The 10589-nt window shown below is 34.5% G+C and overlaps 1 protein-coding gene across 1 annotated transcript; it reads right to left on the bottom strand.

Annotated features, from left to right (window-relative positions):
- Window positions 1-9323: 9323 nt before the first annotated feature.
- Window positions 9324-10361, bottom strand: LOC121432024 (galanin receptor 2a-like). The gene has a single exon (XM_041629840.1). It carries the CDS (start codon window positions 10359-10361, stop codon window positions 9324-9326), a length of 1038 nt encoding a protein of 345 aa, XP_041485774.1.
- Window positions 10362-10589: the final 228 nt, after the last annotated feature.

Here is a 10589-nt window from a genome sequence, read left to right as displayed (position 1 = left end):
CATTATACCAATGACCCTTCGACAGGTCTCACTCTGAACATTCCTTTAATGGAGGTCATCTTTCCTTAAATATTCAACCTCTGTCAATTATAATGCAAGTTAAAACACAATTTTCTCCATTATTTAATACTTAATTTTCCATGAACAACCAATTTCTTTCAGGCCGATATCCCTTGGTTTCTGTCCTCATTTCCCTCATTCATTTCCCATCTTCGAAATATGACAACTTTCTCGTTTCTGTCAGATATTCTATTTTGCAACCTCTTCTCACACCACTTACACAATAATCTCACCCACTCCCACCCCTCTCTCCCTACCTCTATCTCTCTTGTTTGATGTTCATTTTTAGATCCATACTTTTGCTTTCCCTTTTTTGCTATTTATTTTCCCGCTTTATGAGGGCTTTTTCTCACTTTATGGTATCCTTTTCTTTCTCTTTCTTCACCCGTGGGCCTAACACACTTAGAATAATTATGTTAAATCATTAACAGAAGGGTTTTAGGAGTGACAATCCCTTTTCCCATATACACCCAACCTTGCATAATGCTAAATCCCAAAATTTAAGCAATGGGTCGTCAAATTTAAAGTGGTAAACGCAACAGTTAGAAAAGGTTATCACCCCTCCAATCTCCAACCTTTTTATAGTGCACTGTTTAGTTAATTACATGACTTTCGATTTGCCTAAAACCACCGAGGCTATGCAGGGTGGGGGCGAGTACCCCTATCATTGTATTTGTCAAGTAGTGTGGATGAGAAAAATGAATAAAAAAGGGAATAAATGGAATATAGGAGAAAAGAAAGCTTAGTAAGATAGGTACCAGACCTTTAACACAGTCATTAAATCAACGATTGTTAGGTCGTTTTGCTGCCACCCCTATAGCAAAATACCCGGTGTCGCCCATGCATGTCTACATGACAATTCCGCCTACTATCCCCATGCATTGTCAACATCACTACTTTTTATTTATTTCTTCTTTTATCCCTTACCCACCTCTAGATTTCCATATTCCATACTTTCTTCGAAGCTGACATTAATGTAAAAAAGTGACCTCGAAAGAAACGTGACAAAACATGAACACTAACAATTTGACATAACTTCAAACTTCCTGACATTTCAATGTTTTTCATGCGTTGTAAACGTTATCTAACTTGTGTGAAAGTGGTGAATAACATGATTGGGTAAATTTGTATTTCATAATAATAATTATAATTGAATGATTTAGAGTTTCAATGCCCCGGAAAATACATGTTTATCTGAAAAACATATCAATATAAATTACGTAACTTTCGTGGTTAATTCACCCATAGACAGATATGGGGTAAGTGATATAAGCACGAATAAATATTTCAAGTAAGAATGCAACACTATTTTTGATGTTGTAAGAAAATCATAGTAGCTTAGGTAATCGGCCCTTTATCGTTATCGATGTATACATTTTAATAAGTAAGTAATTGACAGTTGTTGATATCGAAAAATATGTTTCGTAAGAAATTGGCCCTTTGCCGCCATAAAAGAATAAATTTCATAAGTAAGTAATTGGCCCTTTGCCGTCAGTGTTTTTTTTAAACAATCCAATCGATCGTTATTGTTTCAGTAAGCACGATGTTGTAATTATACAGTATTGTCCACAAATAAAAGACATTACGCGAGGACATTTAGTTTGCTTCAAAAGCAACAGAGTACTCTGTCCAAAATTTCATTCTATTTCGTTTCAATTTATTAGTTTCTATTTCACAATGATGTACATAATATAATAAACCTAACATAACAAACTGATATTACTAAAAAAACATCATGTACAACATAATTGTAGATTCGGTGAACATAATTTAGTACATTAAGCATGTTCAGATCATTTTCATAATTTAGAGTAAAACGGAGGGGCTTGCCGAAAAAGGAAATATGAGGCAAGCCCCTTAACTTAGTTTCGCTACATAATTTACACACACATACAAAAAGTGAAAACAAAATGCAGAAAAGGGGTACTATGTGTTTCATTTGATTTTCTTAATCCTTCATTACAGTGAAAGGGGGAGACAGTCATCTTATCGCCGCCTATAGATTGAATACAACTGTTCATTAAAGGGGAAGTTCACCCTGACAAAAAGTTTATTGTAAAAATAGCAGAAAAAATAATAAAAAATATTGACGAAGGTTTGAGAAAAAAATCATCAAATAATTAAAAAGTTATTAGAATTTCAATTATTTGATTTGTGACGTCATATGCGAGCAGCATTCCTACATAGCGAATGGTAAAAAATCAGTGAAATGTCATTTTCTCAGAAAATTAAAAATGGTTTTCACTGTACCTATTGTATCAATAGACAAATCACTTCACACCCGATCATGAATAGAAAACATAATTAAGTCATCAGGAACCATAACAAATTTGAAATTCATGCATTTTATATTACATAACACATGAAGCAGCTGCTCGTTTATGACGTCACAAATCCAAAACTTTGAACTCCAATAACTTTCTTATTCTTTAACAGGTTTTCCTCAAACCTTCACCAATAGTTTTTACTATTTTTCTGCTATTTTTACCGACAACAAAGTTTTCTTCAGGGTGAACTTCCCCTTTAAGGCTATGAATGGAATACACTCTTATATTGCATTGATTTGAAATAAATCCAGGTGGAGTGTAGTGTAATAAATCAAACTCAAGATTTTTATAAAATTTCGGTTTTAAACATCAAAGGATTGAAATTCAAATCCCTTGAGGTTTAAAAATAAATCTTTATGATCGAAAATAAGTTCGATTGGTCCCTAACTACATTCCATCTGGATTCATTTGAAATCCCTGCAATGTAGAGTGTCCGATTGACAAGGCACCAAAGTGAAATAGCATATCAAACTAATTTATTCACTTATATATCATTCAAATTGTTGATACCTAATTTATTTACTTCGATTAATAATTGATCATTCAGCTTCACATGGCTCCGGGAAAGGGGGGGGGGGTGATGGGGATGCTGTAGCACCCCAAGATTTTACTTGGAGGTGCTGCGTGTATTCATAAACAGCAATCCAAGGTATTCTGGAAAGTGTGTAGAAATGGACAAAATGTAACCGAAATGACCTTCATTTTGTGCTGAAACCACTTTTTTGCTTCTTCGATTTATGAATTGAGAGACCGTCATATATTAAGATGTTAGCATCTGATCCATGTTTACAACCTACTGGCGTAACATAGTTCATCTTCGTGTATAATCGGATATCAAACGTTAACTTGTCTGATGTTTTGGAGTGATGACTATGTAATGCTAAGCCGATTACCCTTGTGCATATCCATGAGTTTAATTTCTTTTTCTTCCTATCGTTTAATGCTGTATTTATTTGATAAACTGGAAGGTCAGTAATTTCTTTTTCATTTCATTTTCTAAACAAGCTTAAAAATAGCCTACAAGTAATTTACTGCTCTTCAGTTAATTCAAATAGAGTTTAAAATTCCTTATACCATTGCTTTTATCTCCAAAACCTCCAAATAGCATGAAAAGGTTTTATGCTGAGAGGAGAAATTTATTTTATGGTTTCCCCTGCTTCTTGAACTAGTTCAAAGCGTATTATATTTGTATTTATATTTTCAAAGAATTATAATGGGACTTTCACTTGGGTTGAATAATAAGCTATAGCTGAAAAAATATCTTATTTCCATAATTTCTTATTACTTTTAAAATTGAATACCGAATATTGTGTTCGAATTGTACTAAGCATGCGCATAAATCAATTTGATAATGAACTTTTATAACTTCAAAACAGAATTAATCTCTCTCTTTCTCTCTCTCTATATATATACTTTATATACATAAAGACCGAACAGGCATAGCACTCGGGTAACACCGAAATCGGATTAAAAACGGAAAGTTATGACCATTTAAATTTCGCTAATTTACAGTGATGTTCATGTCACCGCGTCCGATGTTACTCAAATAAGGGATCCGATGACGTCCCACACCCTCCATTTTCTCATACATAAAAAAAAATTCTTTAAATTATTCTTCCTGTGGAAGATCGGTTTTCAGCCAAGATTTTACGATTTCGCAATGTAAGTTTCCACCAATGTACAAGATATACAGTGCGTATCAAAAAAAAGTTTACACTTAGAAAAAGTCCTGTAAAATTATACATTTTACATTTGTAGTATCCTGCGGATTTTTTTCCACTTTTTAACATTGGTACAGATTCAATTTAAGCAAATAGCGATATAACTGCCGAAAAATATTTCCGCTGGAATGAGCAACACTTACTTTTGAAGTTAGTGAAAAATGCATTTGCGCAGAGCTTTGAAATAGTTATGCCGGAGTTACGCGAATAAAAGTAGACATTAATCATGAAGAACATGTGGAATTTAGCTAGTGAAATTGATTTGAAGATATCTTTTACCTTTTTTAACTTGTTTCCTTGCCCAAAACACTTCGAAGAGTGCATTGCGCCCCACCCCACTCCCCTACACACCGAGGCCATCGTGAAGATATTTGCTTTACACTGAGCTGCGATTTACATGAAGTAGCTTAGGCTTGATTTTCATTTTGTTAATCCTTATCAAGCTTGGAAAAGTGTTGAGAAACAAGTATTAAATAAAAAATGAAATGTAAGCCCACTTTAAATGATAAAAACTTAGTTACAAAAATGCTGGAGACGTCTGATATAAACTTTTGTTAAGATTCAATTGTCCTCAGATCCAGCTGGCACAAAAATGGTAAAGGTTGTGCTTACTAAGTGTTGAAATTTCAATTTAGGTGGAAAAATTTGTTACAAAATGCTTGAATGTATCCGTTTTATTAAAATTGAAAGTGCAGGGAAAATGTATGAAAAATGTTTCGCAGGGTAAGTTTCATTTCGCCCTTTGCCCTTTACACACCATGAAAACGAGCATAATTATCTGCGCAAACCGATTTCTGTGAGCTTTACAAAGAAAATTGACAGTGCTCACTCAAGTGTAACATTCTGTCAAAAGTTTTACTTTCATTGGATAGATGAGACCCACACCCAAGATTATATTTGAAAAAATTACCCACATATTGTATATCTTTTAATTTCCAGGGCTTTTTCAAAGTGTAAACTTGTTTTGATACGCACTGTAGAGCTATGATTCAATTTAGTTCAGTTATTTCCTCTTTCAATCTTTTTACATTTACAATGATATTTAATATAAATATTTACAAAATATAACAATTAAATCAATTTTATAATACAATAATACCATGAAATCGAAAGGAAAGGAGACCAACTAACAAGCAGAGCTTGTACGGTGAAGGCCCCTTTTTATAACTACCTTTTATGAATTAAAAATAAGATAATATTAAGAAATAAAGAAAAAAAATATATAATGAATAAAAAATAAATAAATAAAATAGAAATAAAGGAATAATATCTGTAAACAAATATTGTCAATATGTGCTTTCCAAAAAGTTTTTTTTAATCAATGATCAGCCCCCCCCCAATAGATCGCACTCTTTGAATTACAGTATCATTTAATAATAATTGTAATAATACTAATAATAACGGTTACTTATATGCGCTATACACAAAAAGTGTCACATCGCTTACAATTGTCAGAATAATATATGAATATAAATCTTAAGCAAAAAAATAAAAATAGAATTGTATACATTAAATTGCATCAACTATTGATGTTCTCCACTGCGCCAGATGAGGCCTGGTGGCCGATTTAAAATGACATCTCTCGGTACATTCGTAATCTTGTTGCTAAATAGCATGTAGCTAGTTTTTTTTCTAGGTGAAGAGAGAGTTTGTTAGCTGTTATCCAATTAGAAACATGTTTTAGTTCGTCATTAAATATTTGCGTCAATTGCTCTGGGTCGGTATGCAACAGAAACATATTAGAGTCATCAGCGAAAGGTATAAATTGAAGCAATCTAGATCATTTATATAAGTAATGAACAAAAGTGGGCCAAGAATGCGGCCCTGTGGAACTCCACAAAGGACAGGTTTACGTTCAGAATTATTACAATCAAGTGAAACAAACTGTGAACGCCTGGTTAGATAATTCTTCAACCACTTTTGTGGATCCCCTCTAATTCCATAATGAGAAAGTTTATAAAGGAGAATGTTATGATCAACTGTATCGAATGCTTATGAAAAATCTGAAAATAAACCAATCGTTTTCAAAGACTGGTCATAAGCTTTGGCAACTGTTTGAACTAAAGAAAGTATTGCATGGTAAGTGCTACTCTTTTCCCGGAAACCAAATTGAGTATCAGAAAGGTTGTTATGCTCTAAAAAAAATCGTGGTTCGCATGTGAACCAAAATTTTAAAGAAATTTAGAGTTTGTAATCAATGAAATGGGGTCTGTACTTACTTGCTAAAGAACTATCACCCCTTTGAAGACTGATATTTTCTTTTCATTGATTTTTAATGTTTTCCGATGAAGATAAGATAGTCAATTATATAATTCATAGTTTTTTTTAGAAGGATGTTATCAATGTTATGAAACCCTGCACTTTTATTCAATTTTAGGCTAGATATAATTTTAATTATCTCCTGTGCGTTCATAGGAGCTAGAGAAAAAAATATAACTTTGATTTCTATCCCCAGATATTGATGACATGAATGGGAGTTTGTTAATATACTTCAAGCGATGTCAAATCCAACTTGTGAAAAATATTTTTTTTTTTGCCATCTCAACTTTATCTTCAATAATAGAATCATTATGCATAAGCTTAGTTATCTTTGATATTGATGGTAGAATGGATCATTTTCCATGTTTTTTTTTTCTTAAGATAATTCTTGCATTGATTAAATTGGTCATGGCAATATGCCTTTTAAGCAGTACGGATGACCCCTGGTAGTATATTCTATTAATTAGTATATTGGCTCCGAGTATTCTCAGTTAATCTTGATATACATGTATATTTATAGTATAATTGATTTTTTTTTCTTCTTTTTATTGAAGAATTGAATTCGTTATCCAAAGTAGTCTGGGTGATCTTTTATATCTTTTTGACTTGGGCTTTGCAAAAGGAATATTTTCATTAACATGACTCATGAAAATATCAATAAATGTTTCGTAGGACTCCAAACCTTTACTTTCAACGATTCAAGGATTTTCATGAAAAATCGTTTGCTGCACTACATTATGTAACCTTTAACTGAAATCAATTTGGACCTATCAAAAGAATGGATTTTAGACTGTCCTCGATGGTTTATCCTAAATTTGTAATCATTCTTGTCAAAAGTCAAGCATGACAATTTCTATACACAAAATAATGTGTGATATTATTGTATATTTCACTGAATGCCATTGTATGTGTGTTATGAAATTCATAATTTATCATTCTCGTTCAGGGTCACTTCAAAATTAGCTTGTGCCAGAATTACAACTAATGAACGGACAAAAGTGAAAAGACAACAAGACATGAATTTAAACAAGAGAAAAAATCAAAATGATATATGTTCATGATCTGGTGTTGACTACGTGATTACGGATGTACTGTGAGAATGAAGTTTTGCATTGATATTAGAAATTTCATTTATAGGTATTACTGTTGTTCTCAGTTCGCATTACTCTAACATATTTCATAATCAGGCGAGAGAATCAGATGAATATACAGCAAATTAAAAAAAAACATTCACTCTGAATTGGACACAAAATTACAGACGTGTGCCCCATTCTGAGTACATGAGCAAATCGTCTAATTATCAATTTTTAATTTGAAATATGATTTCATTTACCCAAGAGGTGTTCTGTTTTTTTGATTTGTTAAATATTATTTCAAACTCTTTAAAGGATTATGATTGCAGATTAATTACAACTGAACCGAACCTTAATTCTGATTTGCTTTAATCAACTTTAAGAGTAAATGGTTTTATTCAGTTGGCTAGTACTACAAAAATACCCCCCGTCGACCATGATAAAAAAACAACAACAACAACCACATTTGTTGTATCAATATAATTTATGTAATAGAATTGTACTACTTGATGTTCTCAACATACATTCACTAACCTATACATGTATATATTACGTAAGAGCCCATATTCACATATAGTCATATTTTTTTACATTTATGTGCTTATTTTATGTTTAAATATATTTACATGCCGATACTTCATTTGCTGTACAATATACAAGGATTTACGAATTGCAGTACTATCTAAAATAGTAGCTCGTTATCTAAAATAAATTACAAAAATTATGAAAAAATGATTAATACTCGAGCCGATCAATAAATCTACGAAAAACATATATTAGTCAATCAATTATTACCTAAATAAGTGCATAAACAAATCAATGAAGAGAGATCTACGATCATAACTCGTGTGTATATATTACATCATCTGATTTATTCTATGAAAGAAATTCCGAGGATTTATTATATATTTGGTGCAGAAGGATTCTTATCAATGTGATCAAGCTAAGATGATATACTCACTGTTAAAAAATGTTTATAGAACCACAATGTTGACAATCTTTGAATATTTTGTACAGGAGACTTTATCTAGTTGACCATTACACCAGCAGGACCAACCTTCAGGCCGACAAAATCTGCTTGTGTCTGAAACATCGGGTTGTCGCGTTGACGCATCGGGTAGGGCAATCGCGTATATCCGACCATTTGAGAAAAAAGGTCCCCTAAATTCCTGAAGCGTCGGGTTGAACTTTCGAAAAACATTGGGTAAACTGGACCGAACCTTTCGGGAATTAAGGATGCCTTTGTCTCGACTGGTCGGGTAAACTAGACTCGACGATTCTGGAATATAGGGAGCCCTCTTCTTGAATGGCTGGGTTTACGCGATTTCCCGACACGACGCGACAACCCTATGTGATGTCACAAGCTGGAAAATCTATTACCCTATTTCTAATGGCATGCCATCGTTCAGTTTGACGTCAGTTTCATCCGTGTGACTGTAGCATTAGGCATGTAAAGGACTGTTTGGATAGCAGAATGAAGAGAAGTTGATAAAAAAAGAATAAAAAGGGAGGGAGAAATAATACTTTAAGGGCAATAAACATGATGAAGAGCTAATTGGGAAGGAAATAGTCAGCGAGAGAATTGTGATGACTTGGAGCAAGAGCTTTGAAACACAAAGTTCAATTTGTAATGTTAGTCGAGTATCAGTAAAAGGAACGGCTTCCATATTAAGTTAAGTAATTTCCCTTTTGATGCAGCTAATGAAGCTGATTTTAGTTTTCTAAGGCTTTAGCAGGTGTTTGAGGGGACCTACAGAGAAAAGTAATGCCATTATAAAAAAAATATTTTGTTATAGCGAACTAGAAGATAAGATATCTATGACGAGTAACACCCAGCAATGATGTCGTTATTTCGTTTGTATTACGTATGCAATAAATACCATCTAAATATTACTGTCAGACCTTTGGGTGGTTGATGTGGCTGTGGTTGATTCGGGAACATTATCAAAGACTGGAGATGAGTCTTCGCGCTTTTGGCAGGAGAACATCTGCTTCAAGGCAACGCGAAACTCTCTGAACCAGGCGATGTAGATCACAGGATTCATGCACGAGTTCAACGTCGTCAGGAGAATGATGGACGTGTGGAGTGTACTCCCGATGTAAGATGGTGGCAGGACACCAATGGTAAAGAGAAAGAAACTCACCTGGCCGGGTCCCCAGGTGAGAACGTAGATGATGATGACGACGAGCATGAGCTTGAGGACGCGATTGCGGGCTTTGACGTGGAAAGACACTGCCATCTGACCTTGAAAGCGTACAGAACTACGTTGCAAAGCTCGGACAATGGCCACTTGGGTGACCAGCATAATAATGCAGGGGAACAAGAGGCGGAAACTGAACATGAAGTAGCCATACACGGCCTTCCAGGCGGGTGACGAGAAACTCAAGATGCATGTGTGTTTGACAGGATCGACACTGACCGTTGTAGCAATAAAGATGACGTAGACAACAATGGAGGTGATCCAGATCATAGAGATGACGATACCAAGGATGCGTTTCCGAGCCATAAGCTGATTGAAGCGCAGGGGGTAGGCGATAGCCAGGAACCGTTCTACTGATATTGTGGTCAGGATGTAGATGGACGACGTAAATGATACGAAGAGAAAGAACCCTGGAAGTGTCATCTTGCAGTAGAGCTTTCCAAGGTGTGTTGTTGGGACTATTACTGCTGAGGGTAAGGGGATGATGAAAATAGACGTCAAGAAGTCGGCAACTGCAAGGGCACCTATCAGGGTATCCGTCGAACGGCTCTCAGCTGCTCGTCGTCGATTGAGGACCTGGATCACCAAGAAGTTTCCGATGATACCTACAACAGCAGAAACAAGATGAAGGACCTCAAAGTAAGACCAAGAAAATGAACGCCATGTCCATTCAACAACGGGTGCAGAAGTCGGATCACGCATCGTGTCACGTTCAGCCATGATGTAAACTTAGGAATTAGAGGCAATTCTCAATTACAGTACACGAAATGATATATTTTATTGTGGTATATTTCCACTGACGCGTACTTTATATGATCAATGAGTAACTCCTTGATATACCTGTGGAACTAACAACTGCTCCGAAGAGGTGGTGTGAAGTCATTTGTCCAGTAATGTGTTAAGAGAGAAATCCCTGAGCTTTGTTAATTCTTTAGAGATTCTATATAA

This window comes from Lytechinus variegatus, chromosome 1, assembly GCF_018143015.1.
Source record: "Lytechinus variegatus isolate NC3 chromosome 1, Lvar_3.0, whole genome shotgun sequence".
Taxonomy (NCBI): Eukaryota; Metazoa; Echinodermata; class Echinoidea; order Temnopleuroida; family Toxopneustidae; genus Lytechinus; species Lytechinus variegatus.
Note: the sequence above shows the minus strand (reverse complement) of the source record. Positions and strands in the feature narration are given on the sequence as shown.